The sequence below is a fragment of the Trachypithecus francoisi genome, unplaced genomic scaffold (assembly GCF_009764315.1).
Source record: "Trachypithecus francoisi isolate TF-2019V2 unplaced genomic scaffold, Tfra_2.0 Lachesis_group19, whole genome shotgun sequence".
In the NCBI taxonomy this organism is placed as follows: domain Eukaryota; kingdom Metazoa; phylum Chordata; class Mammalia; order Primates; family Cercopithecidae; genus Trachypithecus; species Trachypithecus francoisi.
The window spans coordinates 2,086,983-2,112,756 of record NW_022681464.1 but is presented as its reverse complement, the minus strand read 5'-3'; the positions used below and the strand labels follow the sequence as shown (position 1 = coordinate 2,112,756).

At 36.1% G+C, this 25,774-nt stretch overlaps 2 protein-coding genes across 2 annotated transcripts in view; both read left to right on the top strand.

Moving 5' to 3' along the window:
• Positions 1-25,774, top strand: part of LOC117064231 (netrin receptor DCC-like) — a 65,019-nt gene that overhangs the window by 35,091 nt on the left and 4,154 nt on the right. The window contains exons 4-5 of the mRNA XM_033178497.1: positions 17,605-17,753; positions 20,166-20,304. Of these exons, the coding sequence (XP_033034388.1) occupies positions 17,605-17,753; positions 20,166-20,304 (288 nt within the window). The remainder of the gene's footprint in view (positions 1-17,604; positions 17,754-20,165; positions 20,305-25,774) is intronic.
• The window catches only part of LOC117064230 (netrin receptor DCC-like), a 201,512-nt gene continuing 193,348 nt past the window's right edge, over positions 17,611-25,774 (top strand). The window contains exons 1-2 of the mRNA XM_033178496.1: positions 17,611-17,753; positions 20,166-20,304. The gene's annotated coding sequence lies outside the window, so the exon portion shown is untranslated. The remainder of the gene's footprint in view (positions 17,754-20,165; positions 20,305-25,774) is intronic.

Genomic DNA, 25,774 nt, shown 5'->3' with positions numbered 1-25,774 from the left:
GGTATGAGATCAAAGGAAGTTCCCAGGATTTCTTTAAGTATAAAAATAAAAGAAAATGCCACATACGAGCAGGCCAATAACCAATGCAATGCAGTACTTAGATTCTAATAGTGGCAAAGATGAACAGTTGGGGAAAAACCATTGGGTCATTCTTCATGTCATAAATTGTAAAACATCTGTGCCCTACATGTCCCTAATGAATATGTTACAGGGATATGTGCAGTGCCGTGTACTAAGATGCTTGAATATTTGTCATTCATAAAGAAGCCTCCTTTTTAGAACACCCCCCTCTACCCCCGCTGCCCCGGGTCAGGCTAATGAAGTGTAATTTGATGGGAATTGACTAAAAGAAGGCCTCAGATCAGCAACCCAGCCTTCCAACTGCCAAGATTTTCTGAGGAACCCATCCAAAAAGGGCAGGTTAGTGCCAAAATAAATGTTAGCCCAGAATCAGTTGGTTTTCTGATGTGTACTTTGCCTATGTTCATTGAACAGGAAATTGAATTCTAATGGGATGTCAATTCAGGGATGATCCAGAAGTTGAATCTCCTTATATCAGAATTGTACCAGAAGCTTGGTTTCTGTCCCAGGAAGGGTCCTAGAATTCTACTAGAGGAAGTTGCTTCCGACACCTCATTTTTTAACCCTTTTTCTTACTGCTGGGAGTCAAGCCTCCATTAACTCTGGGTACCCAGAGTCTGAAACATTTCCCAGTGCCCTGAAACGTAATTTTAAATCCATAAATACTTTAAGATAGTAGATTCCAACCATTGAAATGTGCAACCAATAAACCTGGGGACAAGAGCTTTTAAGGCTAGCCATAGAATATGTCAGTGCATTAGTGAGAGCCCAAGGCCTATGTCTAGATTCCTAAGTACAGGGATGCTTATCCTAAACAATGGGCTTACAATAATGACAGTTTCTCTTCCTGAAATGGAAATATCACTTAAAATATAAGCAAAAGATCTGTGTTCTAGACTGAGATTTTCTCTGTATTCTGCTGTTTGCTTTTGGGGAAGCCAGCTACCCTTTCTGATTCTCAAATTCTTATAAAATAAGGATCATACTGCTCGTATTGGGATAACGTGAAGGGGCACTAGAGAAGCCTCATTAAGGAACACTGCTAACTGATCTTACACAATTTATTTCATTTTCATTGATTTTTCAAGTGTCTCCCTTAGAAATAAGTAAGTGAACTTGTTAACCCATTTGGGTGTTGTATTATTTATCTAGAGCTACCTCAACAAAGTGCCACAAACTTAGTGTCTTAAAACAACAAAATGTATTTTCTGACCTTTCTGGAGCCGAGAAGTCTGAAATCGAGGTGTCAGCAGGGCTATATTTCCTCAGAAGGTGCTTCAGAAAAATCCTTCCTTGCCTCTTCCTAGCTTCTGGTGGCTTCTGGCAGTCTTTGGCATTCCTTGGCTGGTAGCTGCGTAATTTCAGTCTCTGCCTGCATCTCCACATGGCCTTCTCCTATCTGTGTCTCTGTGAGTCCTCCTCTCTTCTTATAATGCACTTGCGATCCACCTAAATCTAGTATAACCTTGTCTTAACTAAATATATCTGCAAAGATATTTGATCAAATAAGGTCACATTCTGAGGTTCTGGGTGTACATGAATTTTTGGAGTACTATTCAACCCGATGTACTGCCCTGTGAATTTTAGTAAAAATTCTTACAAATTCTTAGTAAGGTTCAATGTCATCTGTTAGAGGACTGAGCCAACTATGAAGTATATATTGTGCTTGTATGTCTCTACGTGCATGTGTGTGTGTGTGTTTATATATGTGTGTGTATATGTGTAGATATGTGTGTGTATGTATAGATATGTGTGTGTGTATATATGTGCGTGTGTGTGTATTCAGGTCACAGCTGTTAAAATCAGAGTCCAGATATTGGCATTCATGTCTGGAAGAAAAACATTTTAGGGATTTTATCAATTGAAGATCAAACAGTAGAAATCCAAGCCTGTGGTCAATGTTAGTAAGTTTTCACAGGCAGCTTAAAACGTAGCAATGACAACATAATTATATATATATATATATATATATATATATAAACTTTTCCATATATAGTACATATATATAATTATATATAATTGTATATGTACATATAGCATATATGTATATATAGAAAATTAAAATGTATGTGTATACATGTATATACATTAATTAGCAAACTATATTTTTCTGTTTAAAAACCGTTTCAGTCACTGCCTCTCAAAGAAGAAATGTTGATATTAAAAGACATCCGTAGTGTCCTTAAAATCATAATTGATATTCTCTTACCTTCTTCTGCTCTTCAGAATTCTAACCCTGCCTTGTAAACTGTAGGACACAGCACTTTCTGAATATTAAGGACTGCAAACTGCTTAGGTGGCCTGAAGGAAACTAATAAGTGAATGAAGTTAGCCAAGTAACAGATTTTGCTGAAGGTGCCTGTGAGATCTGTTACTGACATTGACCACATGCTTGGATTTCTACTGTTTGACCTTCAGTTGATAAAAACCCCATAATGGTTTTCTTCCAGACGCTGATGCCAACATCAGGACTCTGATTTTTATTTTATTTTATTTTGAGATGGAGTTTCGCTCTTGTTACCCAGGCTGGAGTGCAATGGCATCACCCCGGTTCACCACAACCTCGACCTCCCAGGTTCAAGTGATTCTCCTGCTTCAGCCTCCCGAGTAACCAAGATTACAGGCATGCACCACCACACCTGGCTAATTTTATATACTTAGTAGACATCAGGGTTCTCCATGTTGGTCAGGCTGGTCTTGAACTCCTGTCCTAAGGTGATCTACCCACCTTGGCCTCCCAAAGTGCTGGCATTACAGGCATGAGCCAACATGCTGGCCAAGACTCTGATTTTTAACAGCTGTGGCCTGAAACAGTAATTGTGTGCCATCACCTTAAAATCTTTCAGCTTCAGATGAATAGCAATACTTTGACCTGTAAAATATCCTGTAAGCAAGAATTATGGCCCAACCCAATTCCTACATTAGATGTGACTAAATTAAATGCAACAAAACTAATAGTGTCAGAGCCAGAGTTTGAACCTAGCATAATATTCCTACTATACTGCCAACTCTGTGTGTGTGTGTGTACACAAACTAAGATTAGCCATGATTGTTTTAGGAAAAATAAACATTAATTGCATTTTGACAATAGTTCTTTAATGAGTTAAAATTCTTGTTAATTCACCATTGATAAAAATTAGTTCAGAAAACATAGCAGTAACAATATAATATTTTTAAAATATTGGCCTGGCATGGTAGCTCATGCCTGTAATCCCAGCACTTTGGGAGGCTGAGTTGGGTGGATCACAAGGTCAGGAGATCGAGACCATCCTGGCTAACACAGTGAAACCCTGTCTCTACTAAAAATACAAAAAATTGACCAGGCATGGTGGTGGGTGCCTGTAGTCCCAACTACTCAGGAGGCTGAGGCAGGAGAATGGTGTGAACCCGGGAGGGGGAGCTTTCAGTGAGCCGAGATCACGCCACTGTACTCCAGCCTGGGTGACAGAGTGAGACTCCATCTCAAAAACAAACAAAAAATCATGACATCGGTGAGATTAAGCCAGCCTGGATGAGTTATACTAACCATCATGCCAACGACCATGCTAGGCACATAGTTTCTACTATCTGCGATAAATCACCTATTTGATTTTAACTCTCAGTTGACTTTCTTGATTCAAAGCCCTCTCCTATGGTCTTGCAGTGAAATAAAAAATGATGACTACTTCTATTCTTCAGAAGCGTTAATTGGCTTGTAGTCAGTACAAGCTCTTCACAAAAATGTTTAGGACTCCCAGAAATGAGTAGATGTTAATTCTGGTGGTATGGTTCATTATCTAATATATTTAAGAGCAAAAACCAATACAATAATAAATTTAACATATCACTTACATTTTTATTTATGCCGCAGAGTGTTTAAATTAAACAGCTTGATTAATTTTTATCACTTTGGATATAATGTTTTACATTTTCTTTATAACCTAGTATTTTTATAGTACTTTTGCCAATCTTTATAAAAATATTTAATTTTGTTATTTATTATTGTAAAATATTTTGTATATTATTAATTGTATAATATTATAATTGTAAAATATTATAATAATTGTATATTACAATTAATTTCACTTATTTCATTTTTACTGATGTGCCTACTAGAAAATTTAAATTGCATGTATTTGTAGCTCATTGATATTGGACAGTGATTGCTTATATGTATATTGCTTGTGTCTTATGTCCAGTCAAAAGGAAGCCAAGAAGGTTGTCAATCTGAAATTAAATTGAGTTTTAGAGTTACCAAAATACAGTGGTTAAATTGAACACTTCTCAAATAACTGTTTCTAAAAGTTATCTAAATAACATTCATAGTTAACTGTCTTCCTTATTTTGCTCAGTGTTTACTCAGCATGATAACAGCACTTGAGCATGACTCAGTCATTTTTTTTCCTGTTGGTCTGGCTCTTTGTGTCACAATAGAAATAAAAGCAAAGCCAGTGGGGTTGGGTAGAGAAAGGGGAATTTTTGATCCAGAGCAGCACACCAGGGTTCCTGTATTCGGTTTTACCTAAAGTCATACTCCAACTTCTGTGAGACGATTTACCGCTGAAGTCTATTTGTTTTCCTGCTGCTATCTCTGAACAAGCCCAAATCTTCCATGTGGTTAATAAACTTCTTATCTTTTGAATACTGAAAAAAAATAAACTTAATCCTCAGGGTGGTTCAGTCAGCCAACCAGAAGCCTTTTAGATGCTTCTTAGAGATACAGGGAAACTAGGTTTTCTGCCCTGTGTGATTATCAATCTTTCCATTGCATTCATGTATGTGTAAGGGCATTAAAGGTGCTTCTCAGTGATAAATGTCAGTGAAATCACAAAGTGAAAATTAATTTCCATATTGTCAAGGTCAGATGTGTACCCGGGTTCATTGTTACTGGAATTTTTATTGTTGCTGCTATTAGGAAAGATATTTTATCTTGGACTCATTTTTTTCAAGTATGGAGAAAGAGTGACAAAAATTCCTCAATGTACATATACATTACTCAGAAAAAAAGTACCTTAGCACAGTCTGATCTGTTAATTAGGGTAATTATTTTGAGTGTCTCAAAAAAGATCAAGGTGTAAGTTTAGAGGAGTTAGGTGGGAAACAGAACAAACGTGATCACAGGATCTGGAGACTAGCTGATCTTCCTGAAAAGCAGCTGACTATCCATCAATAGAAAAAGCAGAAAGTTGAAGAAGAAATAAAGAAGAAAATAGTTTGTGATATGCCCATTAATAGAAGTAGGGTGTGAAATTATCAAACTGGGAGCTTAATAAATTAAGAGAAGATGGGGGAAAGATGTTAGGTTATGAGTGTTCATACAGGAATGAATAACCAGCTGTACATCTCTGTATACAGCGAACTACCTCAAAGCCAGTGTGGTGCCAAACCTGTGAATTCCCTCACCCACACAACTCCATCCACACACATGCCCAGTTTAATCTATTCCAATGTTTCCTTTATCAGTGAACAACACCAGAAGCACCTAGCTATGCAAATCTGTATTGCAGGAGTCATTCCTGATGCTTCCATCATCTTCACTCTCTTACCTCCAATCCAAGTCCTGTTGATTTTACGTTCCCTATAGCTCTTAAATCCCTACCCTTCTCTTCATCTCCATGGCCAGCCGTTATTCTAATTCAAGCTGTTTTCTTCTCTCTTCTGGACTATGGAATGTTCTACCAACTGGTATGGCAACACTCATCTCTGCCCCCCTTCAATTCACTCTGTGTACAGCAGACAGAGTGAAAAATGCTTAAAATGGCAATTTCTTTCTGATTTTTAGAATAAAAGATTCATATCCTCCCAAGGCTTTTAAGGCCTGGCATGGACCTGTCTCCAATAATTTTTCTCACCTCATTTGGACTCCTATCCTCCCTGCACCTTGGGGTCCTGCCATATGAAGACTGTGAGTTCTATGGAAGTGTTCACTCTTTTCCCCTCAAATCCCCGCAGTGCCCGGAACACTGTAAAAATAGTTACCATTCATTGAGCATTTCCTTTGTTCCAAATATAATTCATAAATTATTTATTATTCATCTTCATAACATTACTTATATGGTAAGCACTGCTTGTTTTTTTTTTTAATAAGAAAATTTAAACACAAAGACATTAAATAGCTTGATCCTAGTCACATAGCTTGAATGAATCTTCTGGATTTGAACCCTAAATCTCTGATTCTGGAGGATATATCCTTTACTGCTGGTCTCTGTTACCCAAGATGTAATAGATGGGATTTGCTGGCATCTTGTGCATCAAAACATCCGGGAACTCTGACTTCTGTGAAACCTGCATGTTAGAATAGAGTGCTAAATTTCTTCTTTAATTTATATTCCCTCCCAAAAGAGCCAGGTTACTCAAGGCAGTTCCTTATCTTTTAAAGCCTTGAAATAGGTAAACAATAAATTGATTACCCAAAGAGATGGTATCTTTTAAGGTGGGATCTTTTTTTCATTATGTAGAAAAATGTGCTCACTTGACTGTCTGAAAAAAAGATTACTGCTTCCTTTTCCTGTAATAAATGACAGCAGGGCTCTTTTATAAAAGCAATCTATACCTGTCATTTATTACTCTATTAAAACTACAAACATCAGATATTGATTTTTCCCTTACTGACCATAATACAAGCCAACTTTGAGAAAGGTCGCTGGGTTTAGTCACATTATTACCATGGGAAATACTCTGAGTTGCGCATAAGCTGAAGACACCTGCCTCTGTGATGCATATCTGTTTACAGAGAACTGAGATTTTTGCGTGTAGAAATACAGTCTTGAGATATATACAAGTCTCAAGTCAATGTGAAGTAAGGAAGAAGCCAGCAAATGTCCTTTCTGAAGGTTTCTGCTTGGGAGTCTTCTAAAGAATTAAACATCAATTTATAGTCTGTAGAGTATAGAACAACAAATGAAACTCAATGTGGATTATTTATGAGGAGGTTGAAAGGCTCCATTTATATTGGTGATATCACATCTGGATCATCTTGGCTTTTCTATCAGGGACTCTCTTGGCCAGGTTTGGTGTTTTTGGTTTTGTTTTTTGTTATTTTTTTTTAGATGGAGTCTTGCTTTGTTGCCCAGGCTGGAGTATGCAATGCCACAATCTCGGCTCACTGCAACCTCCGCCTCCTAGGCTCAAGCAATTATCCTTCCTCAGCCTCCCAAGTGGCTGGGATTACAGGCACGTGCCACCACGCCAAGCTAATTTTTATATTTTTAGTAGAGATGGGTTTTCACCATGTTGCCCAGGCTGGTTTTGAACTCCTGACTTCAGGTGATCCACTCACCTCGGCCTTCCAAAGTGCTAGGATTACAGGTTTGAGCCACTGCGCCCAGCCCAGGTTTGGTTATTAAGCATAATCTTGGTCAGAATTCAGGCCACATCCTTTTAGGCATCCATGGAATGCTGTGTTTTCCATCTCCCCTTTGCATACATCATCTCTTCATGTTCTTCTAACAATACTGACAGTTAAGAAGAGTAAATACTTCTTCCTCCAATTGTCTAATGAGGTAGCCAATATTTGGAAAAGCTTCAGGGTCTTGACTTCAGGTAACAATATTAACTACCATATTATACTGAACACTTGCTTTTTCATATAATCTCATATAATCCTTATGCTAGCTCTGTGATACAGAAACAATGAATACCTGAGAAAATAATGCTCTGAGTATTTAATACTTGGCCCAAGGATACACTAATATTAAGTAGGACAAGGGTTTTTTTGACTCAGGAATCAAAACTAAGATGTTTCAATCCTACCTGAAGCATTTTTTTAAAAGCACTAGTTATCTAAGAGATAGTTTCTGACTTTTCTATGTGATTTTGTCAAAAGTCCTTGACAATTCATTTGAAAATTAGAGTTCTGTGAATACTTGTTCCTAAACTGAATTTTCTGAGACGAGCATCTTGAGAAAAATGGATGATTTTTTTTAACTTTCTTTGAATCTCATGAAAGAGACTACATTTTTCTAACATTGGCAAAACATGATTTGATTTGTTGATGGTGGTTATTAGGAAAACAACTTAATGGTAATTCCATGCTTTGGGGAAAAGGTGGTTTCCTCAATACGAGATGACATGTACGATCATTAATTTAGTTCACCTTGGAATTATTCTCATTGTTTTTACTTGAAAATCTCATCATCTGAAACCTTCCACAAGGTGTAGGCTAGTTTTTGTCTCCATTTCCCAACTTGTAAGTTCTGTTCTGGAAAGGCTCGTGTAAAGGATGTTACCCATTCAACTCATTCATCCTGATGTGTCCTGTCTCACCAGATTCATCCTTCATGCATCCATCAATGCAATTCTTAATTGTTCTTCAAGAAATGTTCTTAACTAAGCCCCCCATTACCATCCCAGATTTCTATGTATCTCATCAATATATCTATTTCTGGAATTCCTATATGTTTGGTTGTCCCGAGAATGTTTAGCCTTGATTATATATGATCTATTGTTCATTTATAGTTGTTTTCTGTGCACTTTCTCCTTCCTAAGTTCCTTGAAAATTTATAATAAAAGTTCATAGTAAAATAGTTCACAGTTCTAGAGAAAGCATTGTATGCTGAATGCATATAAATTATTATTAAACTTTAAAATCACCTGGTACTTTTATCTAAACATTTCAATCACAATGGGGAATAATGAGACCCAGGCTACTGTGGAATTATTTTTAAGTCAGTATGGTTAGGTGTATATGACATCAAACTTTCAGTAATGTGTAAATGTAACATTTAATATGTAAACTTAAGCACATTTGGGTGAAACTTTAAGTTTTTATCTTCCATTTGGTGTATGCAGGTAGTTTTTCTAGATGATAAAAACAGTTGCATTTGACATTACTTAGAACTCTGCACTTGAAACAATTTGAGGCTTCCACCATGCAGTCCAGAATCTACCTTGTTCACGACACTTTGCATTACTAGGCATTGCTTATGTTTGCCGAAGTAAAATTCAAAATGCTCTACATTAAAAACATACTCTACATACTTCACAAGGTTATTACCACTTGGTTGTTTTAGTGAAAATTCTGAGCTGTCTTCCTGAAAGACCTTGTCTGGAGGTCAATTTCTGTAATCCTTTTATTATCAAACTGTTTCCAGTTCTAGGTTGAATTATAAGAAATCTGCTTGGAAGATTATTTTCTTCACAGGGAGTCATTAAAATATTTTCTATTAAGCTGTCAAAAATATTCATTAATATCTAAGCATATACATATGTGTGCACAAAGGTAATATATAAATTATATCCAGCATCTATATCACACATTATATATGTATGTGTTTATCCATATCTGCGTCTGTTCTATATATATTTATATACACATATATAATGGCACAGTTTAGTATATTGTGTGTTAGCAGATAGAAAGTATTAAAACTAAAGGTAAAATGAACAGGTAATAACTGCTTCCTCCAATTAAATGTTGCCAGACTCCTGTGGTTTTGTAATAGAACTCTACCCTATTGTTTGTGCTTCTTCCTAGCCAAATTACTGTGGTATCTCCTAACTATGTACAGTTCAGTCAAAAAGAGGTTTCATTATGTTAATAATTACATTGCCTGCAGGCTTTTTGATGTTGCATTCCCCATACAGAATAGAAACAGATTTCATAGAAATATTGTTAAAGCTGTTAACTACAGGAGAAAAAAAAAAATCAAAGAGGCAATCAAAGCATACACTTTATTATCAATAACTGTAAGTAGTTTCAGAAATGGCTTGCATTTGAAACACGTTCATTGAGGGGATCATCAGCAATGGAAGCTGCTGCTTAAAGGAAGAGAGCTTTGTGGTCTAAATCCATTTGGATCACTACAGGTAATTACTTAGATCCCTTGCTATTCATTTTTAAATATAGGCTCAAGAATCATTTTTAAATTAGCAAACTAATAAAGGGATAGACTCAACCTCAGAATTCTAACCAGATTTGAGGCTATGTGAATTATAGGTCATTATTTGAATGACAACACGTGACAGTTTTTCTTCAAATCCACTTTTAAGTTTTTTTTTTAACGGTGCTGTGAAATTGATGATTTAGGAACAGTAGAACTCATTGTACTACACAGTCATTTAAAAAAGACTTTAAATATTCAAATGTTCAACTACATATTCCGTGACACTAACATTTATCTTCATTTTGGACTTCCAGCGGAGAAGCATAAGTATAATGGCTCGGAGACATCAGCCTCCTTCAGTATTATGAAGATAGTGGCATGCCTTGATCCTTCTAAAGCTTTTTCTTTGAAAACCTCATATTCAGATTCTTTTTTGAAAGGGATTAATTAAGCTCCCAAGGTTTTTAAAGAAACATATTTGATAAATCATAATGTAGGTTTTAGTCTGATTATTGCAAATATAAAATTTCTTATAGTAAAGTGAAGACAGGAAGGCAGATGGTTAGATATCTGAATGAAAACAGAGCAAGAGAAAGAAAAGATAAAAAGTGTACTAATTCATGTACACTATGTGGCTTTTTGATAATCAGGAGCCCTAACATCCTATAAAACCTAAAATATTTGGTGAATTAAAGCAGATGAATTCAAATGTCTTTGAAATACCCATGATAGCCGGGCGCGGTGGCTCAAGCCTGTAATCCCAGCACTTTGGGAGGCCGAGACGGGCGGATCACGAGGTCAGGAGATCGAGATCATCCTGGCTAACACAGTGAAACCCCGTGTCTACTAAAAAATACAAAAAAAATTGCCGGGCGAGATGGCGGGTGCCTGTAGTCCCAGCCACTCGGGAGGCTGAGGCAGGAGAATGGCGTAAACTCAGGAGGCGGAGCTTGCAGTGAGCTGAGATCTGGCCACTGCACTCCAGCCTGGGCGACAGAGCGAGACTCCGTCTCAAAAAAAAAAAAAAAGAAATACTCATGATTTGGAAAATGAAATAGAAGTCTATTTCACAAACACATTTTAGCTTTGAAACAGTAGCATTTGATTAAAAGTTGAAGATTGCTCTTTAAAGTGAAATTATGTTTTCCCATTATAAAGTAATTTACAATCACTACAAATGATTTGATTATAAAGAATCACTGATTTTCAGAACCAAAAGAAACCAGAGATAGCTAATCCATTGGGAGCTACCATTTGGGCGATAGAAATGGTAGAAGCTAAGATAGAATGATAGAAGCTGAGAACCCTACTCCTCAAAACATATACATATTACAATTTTTAATGTGCGCGATAATTTCAGGGGCTTGTTCATGGCCTCTTTGATGCTAATGACAGATTTCTATCATAGGTAGAGTACGGACAAAAAACCATACATCCTGTCATTTATAATTAATCAATTGTGAATCATTAAACTGAGCAGCTCGCTCGCTCGCTCTTCTTCTCTCTCTCTCTCTCTCTCTCTCACACACACACACACACACACACACATCCTGTCTTCAATATGATTATATGTAATCAATCATGCTTTATTAAAGATTCGGCTAACTTTTATATGTCACTTATTGGGGTTAATATCCAATAAGATCTCATTATAAAGTGCTCTGTTATACTACAAATTTATATATATAGTCGGAAATTACTGTTCCCAGTACAAATAGTGACATGTAATACATCTCATTTACTCCAATGTAAGTACTTAATTTGTTCTGAAATACAGGTGTTATAATGAATTTCCACTGTAATGAAATACTGAAATTTAAAAAAGGTAGTCGGATAGGCTGACATTGATTGATGAGTTACTTGCATAGACTATGCATCTATTCTGAAATCTTTCCATTCTTTGAAGAAATAGGTAACTTGAATGGAGATGGGGAGAAATTAGATGCAGTTTGCCACAAAATTATTGTCCAACTGAGGGGATCAGTGAGGAATATTAAAGACATCTTCGAATGATGAGCAGTTAAGCCCATTAAGTTCCTTGACTGACATATTAAAATGTAATGAAATGGAAGGCTGAAGCTATTAGCGGTATTGATTTCACATCTAATTCCCATTGTGAAACTTTTTTTTTCTTTTTCTTTTTTCTTTTTTTTTTTTTTGAGATGGAGTCTAGCTTTGTCACCCAGGCTGGAGTGCAGTGGCACAATCTTGCCTCAATACAGTCTCCACCTTCGGGGTTCAAGGGATCAGGGATCAAGGGATTCTCCTGCCTTTGCCTCCTGAGTAGCTGGGATTACGGGTGCCCACCACCACGCCTGGCTAATTTGTGTATTTTTAGTAAAGATAGGGTATTATATTTTTGGCCATGCTTGTCTCGAACTCCTGGCCTCAAATGATCCTCCTGCCTGAGCCTCCCAAAGTGCTGGGATTACAGGCATAAGGCACTGCATGCAACCTCATTGTTGAACATTTTTGAGTATTCCTTTATTTCATTTTCTCTTGCAGCTCATGTGCATATAATGCATCACATATGTAAAAGTATATAAGTTATACTAAAATATACTTTATGGATATGGATCTGAATAAATGTGTAAGTATATATGTACATGCACATCTATACATATCTCCATAATTAACATAAATAATATATTCTTCATATATATAAGGCCATATATATATATATATATATATATATATAAATCAAAGGGAAAATATTAGGGAAATAATGAATTTTAATTTTTGGCATTTTTGTGAAGACGAGTAAGCATTTAGTAGCTTAGGTGAAACAAAGAGCCTTGACACTAGCCAGGAATGCAGTAAATAAGAGTATCTAACAGGTAAGCACTACTTTGGTCTATTTCAGAGGGCTGATATTTTATATGAAATATATGTATATTTTGGTATTCATATTTTTCAAATCATACAATTATGAAATTTTTATTTTAACAGAATATTTTGAAAATCAGATCACAAAATAAATTTTAAAACAAAAAAGTTGAAGTAGGAAACAATTTAGTACCGAAGGGCAGTTGTTTCTCAGGGAAAAAAAAGGCAATTAGAAACTTTACACCAACAAATAGAATGTTCTCATTTGGCTGGCAATTGATAAAAATGCATCCAGTTGTTGTGAATACTTAAACTAAATGATCCAGAAGAGTGCAGTTGATGCACAGGGTATTGGAATTGGCACTACCAGTGTAAACTGAGTCCAAATTACGATACTTAGTGCCTGATGTTTCCCCACCGATAATAATTAAGCTATGTAGATATAAAGGAATTATCAGATGGGGAAAGTGCCCACAGGCTCGCAAGCGCACCAAACACATAACACATGTACTAATTTTAGTTCACACCAGAAGTATGAGGAAAACACTCTTTTGTGATCCCTTTTAGTAACAGTGATGAATCAACAAAATCAAATGGGTTAGACTACATAATGTGTTTTAGGCCTGTGATTTATGGTAACATTTGTAGCTGTATATAAAATCATTCATTTGACTGGTGTTTAGTGAGTGCTTTCTGTGTAGCAACATTGTGCATATCCTTGTGGAAAAGACAGTCTTGCAATTATTTGGACAACTCAATGGAATGTGTACTGACCATTCTCCTGGGGCAAACAGCCAGGATGCTGAGCAGCCCTCGCTAGGCTTAGAAGGAGAGGAGTATGGCCTCATGTTTGTTCTTATGGGGATACTGCTTTGAGCTGCAGATATCCCTGTAGTCTGTTTTCCCCCACAATGCCTGATGGAAGTGTCTGTATGGTTGTCATATCTGATTCCCATAAGTTTCCAAGCCTCAGTGATTCTCAGAGTCATGGTCAGGTAAGGCTGTACACGCCCTCCCACTCCAGACCATACACAGCCCCTACCTTGCTAGGCAGCTCTCTCAGCTTGCTCTTCCAGATTCTCATAGGTTTCACTCTGGATGAACAGTTAATTTGCAGCTTCTCTTCCATGTCACACTTGGAACCTCAGAAAACTCTGAGTGACATGGGCACACCTCACACTCCTTCCTTCTCGGCAAATTTGCCACCTACTGTGCATGTGATGGATCAGATGAGGTGCATTTTCTTCTCTTTTGCCCCTTGAAACTTGGAGTCCATTTGAATTGTTTCCCATCACCTCTATTGGGAGAGATGGGCTCTAGTGAGAGAAATGGGCTCTAGTGGGAGAGATGAGCAGAAACTTCCCATACACTGCCTCCTTTTCCGTTCCCCCAGATACCCAGTCATCTCTCAGTCCTCCTGGAGTGGTTCTGTCTGGGAAACTAGGGCTGGGCTGTCACCTGCTTTGAATGTGTTACAACTCAAAGGAGAAGTGATGCCCTTGTAGTTGGGTCATTTTTAAATCCAAATCTCTGCTCCCAGATCGAGCCATGTTCACAACAAACAACACCCTTTCCATGTGGCCACAAGAGAGCAAGAAGGAACACATTCAATGAGTACTTTATGTATCAACTGGGCCACATGTTTATGCACTATGTGCACCACATAACAACTCTGGATCTCTCACATACAGCATATACCTTAATGGGTCATTCAGTCTCAATGCTCTCCCTCCTTTCTCTGCCTTCTGTAGAGGAATAATAGGTTCAGAATCAGAAACGTCCCCTCTTGAGATATGTGCATTGTCTTTGTGAATATATCAGTAATAATACAAGCATACAAATTATTTATGTTTTTCTTTAAAATACAGTACTGTGACAATCCACTTGAACAATATTAGTAGACATATTTTTGGTTTGCTTTGTTTCACTTTTTTCCCCCGTTAAGGAAAATGTGTACTTTGTTATAACACAATACTAAAGCAATACTGTACACTTTAAGACTCCTCGTTGTTCAACTTTGTCTCTTAAAGTCTCCTTTTGAAACAGACAGCTTTTTCATAGAAAAAGTTTCTTCCTGGAAGAATATTGAAGTGGGGACCCTAATAAAGTGTCTGCCAAGATACAATTCTCTAAGAGTTCTTTCTGTGAAAGAATGCATCAAAGAGGAATGAGGAGAGCAAGACAAAATCCAGTAGAGATGGAGTGGAATGGGATGCATTACTTTGGAGTCATGAAACATATGTATTATCTGTATATATGCATATAAATGTTTGTGTAAGTATATGTGTGTGCATATGTATGCATGCACGCATGTTTCTCAGCTCTGTTCACTAAAAAGACCAAGAAGCAAATGCACTCAAGTAACAACTTATACACCTAGAATTCAAATATTTGTCTTTATACCATTCCCCACTAAAAGAACCAGAAAACCTTGAAGGAATTCTTTTTCTAGAGCCAAGGTAAGATCAAGATAAGCCTGGAACATATTATGCCAAAAAGAAAAGAGGTACTCCAATAAATGATGGGGCATGGCACAGGGACAGAGAAACACTATTAAAAAGAGCTTCCCTAGTTAAATCTGGGTAAATTTGAACACCAATATAATTAAGGACAGTGATGAATTATAGATTATAAAAAGGAATCAATGTGCCCATTGAAATAAAAGATTCACAGAAAGAGAAAAATGTGGACTTTTGCTTATAGTCTAATGCTAAGCGGCAACAAGCAAATGTAGAGAAAGTGCTGGAATAGAAAAATCATTATATTTTAACCACATGCTAGAAATTGACTCCATCAAGAAACATTAGTAGATGCTAAATCTATGGGAAATGTTGATAACAAGCATATTTATATGGTCCTAATGTTATCCCTCCATGGGTTGCTTATTAGTTGTAAGTGGTAGAGTAGAGGGCTGGGATGGGGTAGGGGACCTTCAAACTCTACTTGACCAGGTACTCAGTTTTGACATCATAAATTAGGGCAGAGAGAAAGCTTGTGCCTCTGGATGTGATGCCCTGAGAACACACATCATTTACATTTCATTTGTCTGAATGCACAACCTAAATCTAACATGAGACAAAGACACACTCAAAATGATGAACATTTTAATTTTAAAAAGGGGCTTGTTTCTTTAAAAGTATCAATTGCCTGAAAGTCAATGTATTTAGTACTGTTCCAACTCACAGCAGCCTGAAAAGACATGGCAACAAAACCTGACCCTAAGCTGGATCCTGAATTGGTGAGGGGAGTGCTTTAATATTTAGATATGTTTTCAAATGAATGTATGAGCAGTGATACCATAAGGGACCTGGGTTCCATGGAACAAATCTTGAAAAATGATGCAGAGATATGCTGTTAGGTTCCACACTGATGTAAGAAGTATATCATCAGATACATGCCAGTCAGTTTTTCCTATGCCATTTTTGCTATGGAAGTTCAAACTCTCAGAACTGTATTACAGGCCCACAATGTGTATCTGTCCAAAGCTAGGTGGTATCCAAGGTTGGGGAAAATACACAGACAACATTATTAAGTAAGGCTATAGTTAAACTCGCAATGGTGATGTCATTTATTGATTTTAGGTAACCATAATGTGGCCGTTGCATTTACCATTTACAAGCCATATACAGGTCCATATTCAGGAATATAAAATTATGACCGAATACAAAACTTGCAAAGAATCAAAATGGAAGCTTTTTCTTAACTCATTCTGCATCTGAACCTAACCCATAGTCTTTAATAAGCCCATTTGTCATGAATATCATATGCTTTACTACAAATATATAGTTACATTTGATTAACAATGTAATCAATTTGATGTGAGTATCATATGCTTTACTGCAAATATATAGTTACATTTGATTAACAAGGTGCTACTACAGACTCCATTAGGGAAAAACCAAAACAACACAAAACAAAAACCCTGCACAGATACCGTGTTACTTCTCTAAAATCTAAAAGTTTCACAATCTTAAGGTACCTGGGCTGGGCATGGTGCCTCACACCTGTAATCCCAACACTTCATGATGCCAAGGCAAGAGGATCGCTTGCCAGGAGTTCAAGACTGTCCTGGGCAACATAGTAAGACCTGGTCTCTACGAAAAAATAAAAATAAAAAACTAACTGGTCATGGTGGTGCATGCTTGTAGTCCTGTCTACTCAGAAAGCTGAGAGAGGAGGATGACTTGACCCCAGGAGTTCAAGGTTGCAGTGAGATGTGATCATGCCACTGCACTCCAGCCTGGGAAACAGAACGAGACTCTGTCTCTGCAAAATAAATAAATAAATAAATAAATAAGAAAAAAAAGTGTGGCCCTGTGCTAATTTCGTTAGCAGGCAAGTTAAATGTAATTCTAAAAGGTGGAATTGAAAATGAAATGCTAAAATTAATTTAATGAACCCAGAATCAGGCAAGATTTTAAAACTCTGACTTAAATAAAGACAATGTGGTAAATTATCCATAGCTGCACGACCTATTTTAAATATAAGTAGAATCAAAATGTACAAGTACTCCAAATGTACTTTCTCTTTTCCTTCTGCAGTTATTAGCCATATGCAGGCAAAGACATAGTGGCATAGTGGCAAATTTTTCAGACTAAGAATTTTGATTCAGAATTCCACTCTTTTCTGCCATTGTCTTAGTCACTTATATTCCTTTACCAGTTTCTTTAAATGTAAAACAAAATAGGCAATTTTGGTTAATGTAAACTCTCTTATGGATTTTAAAGTGAAGTGATTCCAAAGTTTCCAGAGTTTATAGTTTTATATTCTTATTCCATATTATTCTAAAATACATACTCCTAGAATTTTATTGAACTGTAAAAATGTAGTTTTCTTTGTTTTGAGAAAGAAAACCCACTCATCCTAATCACTTTACTTATTTATTTGTATACAGTGCAAGTTCCAGGGCCAGTAGAAAATCTGCAAGCTGTATCTACCTCACCTACCTCAATTCTTATTACCTGGGAACCCCCTGCCTATGCAAATGGTCCAGTCCAAGGTTACAGATTGTTCTGCACTGAGGTGTCCACGGGAAAAGAACAGGTAGGTGAAGGAATGGACCACACTGCTTCCATCTGTTGGATGTTTCCATCCATTGGATAGCTCTAAGGCTGCAGAAATAGCAAAAGACCCACAAGCTCTTGGTACAGCCCAGTGTTTAGCATGTTCATTGAAAAGCTGATTAGTTTTAAAGCACTTGCTATTGGAAACTTTACACAATTTAATTAAATTCTGGTGATAAGAAGTAAATGGGCAATAAAGTGAAGTCAATAGAAAGGATGCCAATTTTTTGTTTGAGTATGCAGTGTCCTGGCCTGTGTGGGCAACCAAATTTGTATTAACTCACCTGGTCATGGAAGGCATTTGCATTTTTATTCCTTATACTAAGGGGTGATTGCCCTCATAGTCAAGGGCATTCGCCAAACTGCTTTTTTCATTCTAATACGTTTATATTATATCTAACTCTCTTCCATCATCAGGATGTGACCTATCATTTTTTATGGTTTTCAGAAGAATTTACTCTGAGAAGCCTAGTCTCTCCCTCCTCAGATTTTGCTCCTACACAATGGTTAGCATAGACACCTGAAAAGAAGCAAATTAGTTGTTCAAGTAAACCAAAAGTAAATAGATCTTTAGGGAGACACGTGAAATTGAAAAATTCTATTTTGTGATACATGCACACACATATGTTAAAAATAGAATTTCTGAGTTTTGTATATATGTACACTTATATAATATATATGTACACCTATATTATATATGTATACCTATATATGTATACCTATATAATATATAATATATACATACCTATATAATACATATAATACATGTATACCCATGTAATACATACATCATACATGTATATACATATACAATACATATATTATGCATGTATGCATGTATATAATACATCTACATGTATATCCATATATGTATTATATACATACATGTATACCTATATAATACACATATACATGTATAACACATATACTACATATATACTATATAGTACATATATGTATACATATATGTGTAATACATATAATACATATATACTATATAGTACATATATGTATACATATAATACATATATACATATACATATGCATATATAACACATAAATATATATTGTATAATACATATAGAAATATATAAAATATATGAACATATAATACATATATGTGTACATATAAAATGCATATGTTATATATAATGCATATATAATACATATGTGTATACATATAAGATGTATGTATATATAATGCATATATCTATACAGATATAATACATATATAATACACATATAATGCATGTATATGTAATTATATATTATATATGCACTATAGCTGTATACATATACATGTATTATACATATTTATGTATTATATAATACATTATGTTATGTATTATAATATGTATTTATGTATTATAATACATGTATATGTATACATGTATGTATAGCTATTGAGGTATTTACTTTCAGATTCTCAACTTCATGTAGGAAAATATATACAGACAAGTATATATTCAATAGTTCAATCAAAAATTGGTGTCAGGATATGAGAGTTCTTATTATTTGTTGTGAAGCTTGTCAAGCATAGAATGGCCTTCCTACTTCCACATAAACTGCATGACCAGAATTTCTATTTAAAAATAAGAAATATTTTATATTCAAAAATAACTCAAGCCCAGTCCCAAATTATATTATACGATAAGCATTACAAGAGCTCCTCCTATGTAATCATGGGTTGTATTTTTTTTTCTTGCTCTCTTCAAGCTATTTTTAGCTCTTGTTTTTTCAGCTTTCTGTTTTATCTGCCTCTCTATATATTTTAGCTCTTCAATGCATTTTGCCAATCAATTTAAATAAATTCAAAACCAGAATCATCCAAGATAGATGTGAGTGTGGAGATCTGATTCCTCAGTGACCTTCACCTCCAGTAGCTCACTCACTGCAGCCATGAGATGCTCAAATAATTTCAACCAATCTAACAGCATTTTGGGAGATAAAAATTGTGGCATAGTGTCTGACAGTTTCAAGTGCTGTTGGAATATTTCAGCAAGAGAAGTACAAAGTCTGTTATTTCTTGGTGAATTATTCCATTTTGGGTACAGGAGAAAATCTCTGTTCCCATGATGTTATAAACTGCCTTCTGCCTGGGAGGGTTTAGGTGTGGGTAGAATAACCCAAACCGTTCAGTATATTGAGTAGTGTTAAACAAATTGGAACTTAATGACTGTAAAAATAGCATGTGCTGTTTTAACAAGGAGTCTACAGAGTAGTTGGTTTTTAGTGGGGGAGTCTGTGTCACAAGTTAGGTTTTATAGCTCATTAGAAGTCTGGAGTGTAGTTTGTAAGAGTCTAATGTCCAATTCACTGATTGCACAGAATGAGTGCCATTTCTACTTTAATGTGCTTCCTTGATAACAGTTTTGGTGTTTTATGTCTCCAGAATATAGAGGTTGATGGACTATCTTACAAACTGGAAGGCCTGAAAAAATTCACCGAATATAGTCTTCGATTCTTAGCTTATAATCGCTACGGTCCAGGAGTATCTACTGATGATATAACAGTGGTTACACTTTCTGATGGTAAGTTAAAAATAGTGAAACTCCTTTTACATATTTGCTAAAATAATGACATAATATTGCACATATATCATAGATACCATTTTCAAGGCTTTCTGACTAAAATTTTATGGACTATTACAGTTAAATATAAACTTTCTCTCAGGATATATACTCCCAGCTGGGTGTGGTAGCTCACACATGGAATCCTAGCACTGTAAGAGACTGAGGCAGGAGGAAGAGTTGAGCCTAGGAGTTTGAGACCCACCTGAGCAACATAGTGAGACCCTATCTCTGTAAATGTTTTTTTGTGGTTGTTGTTTTTTTAATGAACTGCATATGGTGGTATGCACCTGTGATCCCAGCTACTTGGGAGGCTCAGGCTGGAGGATCACGTAAGCCTGGGAGTTCAAGACTGCAGTAAGCCGTGATCATTCTACTGCACTCCAGCCTGGGCAGCAGAGTGAGACCCTTTCTCCAAATTAAATAAATATATATGTATATACACATACATATACTCTTGAGTCACTATATACTAATAGGTAATCCTCAAAATGTGACTATTGACTAAGACCTAAAATTATTTTTGTGTATTTTTTTATTTCTTTAAATGTTCTAAAACAAACACATTTGTGCATGTGTGGACTGATTTTGATTGGCATGTTTTATTCCCCCATCTAAAAGTGTGCAGGTGATTAAAGGTGTAAATGATAGACAATCCCCCTATATTTACCTCCTAATTAGAAAATATATCTTAAGGACTTAGACCAAATAAGCTGCTATTAAAATTTAAAGTATTTGAGCATGAAAAATGTGTGTGTTGCCTACTAAATGGAAGAATAGACACACACACACATTTGAGACAAGAAGTGCAGTGACACAATTGTGCTTCACTACCACCTTTATTCCTGGGCTCAGGGGCTTTTCTTTTCTTTTCCTTTTTTTTGGAAACAAAGTCTCACTCTGTCACCCAGATTGAAATGCAGTAGTGCAATCTCGGCTCATGACAACCTCTACCTCTTGGGTTTAAGTGATTCCTCTGCCTCCAGTCTCCTGAGTACCTGGAATTACAGGTGCCTGTCACCACCCCTGGCTAGTTTTTGTATTTTTAGTAGAGACAGAGTTTCACCGTGCTGAGCAGGCTGGTCTTGAACTCCTGACCTCAAGCAATCCACCCACCTTGGCCTCACAAAGTGCTGGGATTACAAGCGTGAGCCACTGAACCCAACCTCAAGGGATTTTCCTGCTGAAGCCTCCCGAGTAGCTGGAACTACAGGCATAGGTCACAGTGCCCAGCTAATATTTTTATTTTTTGTAAGGCAGGGTCTCATTTTGTTGCCCAGACTAGATCTGTTTTTTAATGTCATAAAACAGATGAATAAATATTAATAAAGAGAATAAATTTGGCAAAGTAATGGCCAGGGGAAACTAGAAACCTAACTGCTAGATGATCATGAAAGGTTGGGAAATTTGATAAAAAGTAAAAATAAAATACATCAAAGTATATAATGTGGGGCCAATGAAAACTTAGGCAGATGCAGAAATGTAGAGACAGGCCATCGTGAATATTAAAAAAGACCACAAGCTAGCTCTTTTCAGCAACAGTTTCCATTTGGTGCATTTAATTCTATAAATTATTTATCTTTTTAATTAAAAAATGGCTTTAGCTTGTGATTTCTTGACAGATCTATCATTGTTTAATCTGGGAAAGTACCTCGGTATATATTTCACACAATATCAATGAAATGAGGAAGGGCATGCATATTATTAAGGACAGTACAAAGAGAACACAGGAATAATGCTCATTTGCAAGTTGAACTTCAAAATGTATTTTATGTGTAATATCACTTTGGTATCATTTTTAATGTAATGCTTGTGCCCATCCATCCAATTCTGTTATTGAAGACAGAATAGAATATTTATGGTAGAATAAATTACTTCACAACTTATAATTATAAAAATAAAAGAAAAACAAATGGAAGTGAATATTTTACGTAATTTATGTAGATTTCATTCACACTCTGAACTGTAATACTGTGGCCTTATTCTCCAGTTTGGTTTTAAATGTCATAAGTAAGAAAGATAGATTATTATTTATTGGTCCAAGAATTATCTTCTGGAAGTGTTACAATGTTTAGGACTTAGAAAATGTCTGTCACTATAAAAAAAGAATTTCATGACCCTAACTCCAATAAACATCACTATGCAAAGGACACCAAATTCCCTCTCTCAAATGCACTGCAAGGAGATAGCAAGGACTTATAAGCCTCTTACAGTGGACACCCTGACCTCATCTGCATTCATTTTTACAATCAACTCATCTCTTTTAATGTCCAACACAAATCTGTGGCTCTCGGCTTTCATTTCCTTATTATCCAGTTCCTTTCTGTCTACTTCAATCTTATGTCTTCTCCTCTGTACTGAAGCTGTTCATGCTGAGGTCATATATCACATTGAGTTGTATTTAACCACATTTAATAGTCACCGTCTTCGCAGTCTTTAGTCATGGAGCGCTGTTCTTCTTTAACTTTGTGTATGTTGTAACAGGTGGATATTGTGAAAATTAAATGGGCTGATCTGTGTAAACACCTAACAAAGTGTATGACATTTAAGTGTTTAATAAATATTATCTCTACCAATGTGCACATCACTTTTTCTCATATTAATATTACATGCTCCTCAATATGAGGGATGCTGTTATATTTATCTCTGTATTCCTCCTAACAGAGTAAATATTTATTGAATTAATTAGACAGCTCAGTCAAAACTGTGCAGATTTTTATATGCAAAGGCTTATCTTTAGGATTTCCCATTTGTGGAACTAATTTAATGTATTAATTTAATATATGACTGTGTCTGAATGCATCTGTATTATGGAGAACATAATAATTCTTTTCATGTCAGGAGTCTTACCATAAAAAATACATTGAGGCATAGAAAAATTTTTAAAAAAGCAACAGTTAAATATAAATAAATTTCTTCCAAATTCATTATTTTATGTTTTTCTCCCTGTTCTACTGGGAGGCTTGTAAAGATCTTTATCCAGATGAGCTGTCATCTCCAATTGAGCTCTGCTTTGTTTTCTGAGTAGAATATTATTTTTCATTCAAATTCCTCCACCTAGAAAACCATTGGTTTACAATGAGCCATTTTTTTCACACCATTGAGATTATTGAGCATATGGGCATCTAACTGATTTTGCCAATTTGTTCCAAAATATGGTCTCTTGGACTAGTTGGCATAGGTAAGTCACTAAGAGCTTTTATGAATGAATGAACCGTTCTAAGTTTCCATGCCAGCTTGTCTTGTGTCCAAACACAGACAGACCTGATTTCATAGCCAACGTGAGAATGTGCTTATTATTTTTATGAATGTTATCATTAATATTTCTTGAATACTTACTAAGGCAAGGCCCCGATCTAAGTACTTTGCCTTTAACTCTCATCCTCACAATACTACTATAATTTTCCCTATTTTACAGATAACAAAACTAAGTCAGAAAGAGTTCACAAAAGGTGGTAAGCAGTGGAGCCAGACTACATAAGCTAGTAAATTCAGAAACAAGATTCAATGTGCAAACATGTTTCTTTTATTCTGTGATAAGTGCCTTTAAAGGAAAATGCTTATAATTAAATATGAATTACTTCCAGGCAGGGTGGCTCACTCCTGTAATCCCAGAACTTTGGGTAGCTGAAGTGGGTAGATCAGTTTAGGTCAGAAGTTCAAGAGCAGTCTGGCCAACATGGTGAAATTCAGTCTCCAGTAAAAATTAAAAAGTTAGCCAGGCATGGTGATGCACACCTGTCATCCCAGCTACTTGGGAGGCTGAGGCAGGAGAATCACTTGAACTCGGGAGGCGGAGGTTGCAGTGAGCCTAGATCACACCACTGCACTCCAGCCTGGGCAACAGAGAGAGACTCTGTCTCAAATAAATAAATACGAATGATTTTGGTCTATAAATTGTGTATACATGGCAGCATACATTTGCTGAGGGGAGGAATTGAAGTGCCTGTGCCTGTGGAGACTAATTTACAGTTATGGGAACTTGATCTGTCCTACAAAATACCTCATCTCCATGGGTTTCCAGCCAGCATCCTTCTCCATATTGAGGGAAGTCTCCAGCCCCACCTCCGATTGGTTTGAATGGACCTATTTATTATAAATAATTAATTATTTGACATTTTGAAGAGAAAAGTGTTCTTTCACTTCTGCCTCATGAAGCAAGAAGCATCTTGTAAAGACAAATATAGAAAAGAACAGATCAATATGGATTCTCTTCACTTTCACTTAGCCCTAGCATCTATTGTATCTATTTATCTCCAAATAATGTAGAAAGTGATAGTGAGAAGGAGGGAGGAGGAACTGATAACTAAAAACACTGTAGAAAAAAATCTCTATTCTCCTCCCTGACATGACAAGAATAGTCAGTGTGCTATCAGTGGAAAGTCAGAGAAGAAATGTGCATTGTAAATAATATAGAAAAACTACCTCAATGCTATTACATAAGGACTTTTAGCGGAATTTTATTATATTACCTTTCAATTCAGTTTTTTTGTGTTTTTTTTTTTTGTTGTTGTTGTTGTTTTTTGAGATAGAGTCTCACTCTGTTGCCCAGGCTGGAGTGCAGTGGCACAATCTTGGCTCACTGCAGCCTCTGCCTCCTAGGTTCAAGCGATTCTCCTGCCTCAGCTCCTGGAGTAGCTGGGACTACATGCGTGCACCAACACGCCCAGCTAATCTTTGTATTTTTAATAGAGATAGTGTTTCACCATATTGGCCAGGCTGGTCTCGAACTCCTGACCTCAAGCGATCCACCTGCCTCGGGCTCCCAAAGTGTGGGGATTACAGGTGTGAGCCACCATGCCCAGCCTGCCTTTCAATTCTTAATACAGAAAGCAGCCCTGATGCTTATAAAATTGTGATAGCTACAAAAAGAAGAACACATATATATCTATCCTCTTAAAGTTTTCTTGGCTTTCAAGAAATGAGGAGTTATATGCCACTTGTAAACTAGAATGAAAGTGACATTTAAGGGTTGCATATCAGCTAGAACAGTACCTACAACAAAACACATGGTAAATGTTACTTTCTGTTTTTTCCAAAATTCAATTATCTATCAAAAATTCAGTTAGTAATTGATATTATGCTTGGATACTATTTAATTTAACCAAAAATGCGTGTAATATTATTAGAAACATATAGCATGACATGTCAGTGTTACAATATTAAATATAAACTAGAAATATACATTTATGTTTAAGGATATGAACAGACATTTCTCAAAAGAAGACATTCATACAGCCAACAGACACATGAAAAAATGCTCATCATCACTGGCCATCAGAGAAATGTAAATCAAAACCACAGTGAGATACCATCTCACACCAGTTAGAATGGGCATCATTAAAAAGTCAGGAAACAATAGGTGCTGGAGAGGATGTGGAGAAATAGGAACACTTTTACACTGTTGGTGGGACTGTAAACTAGTTCAACC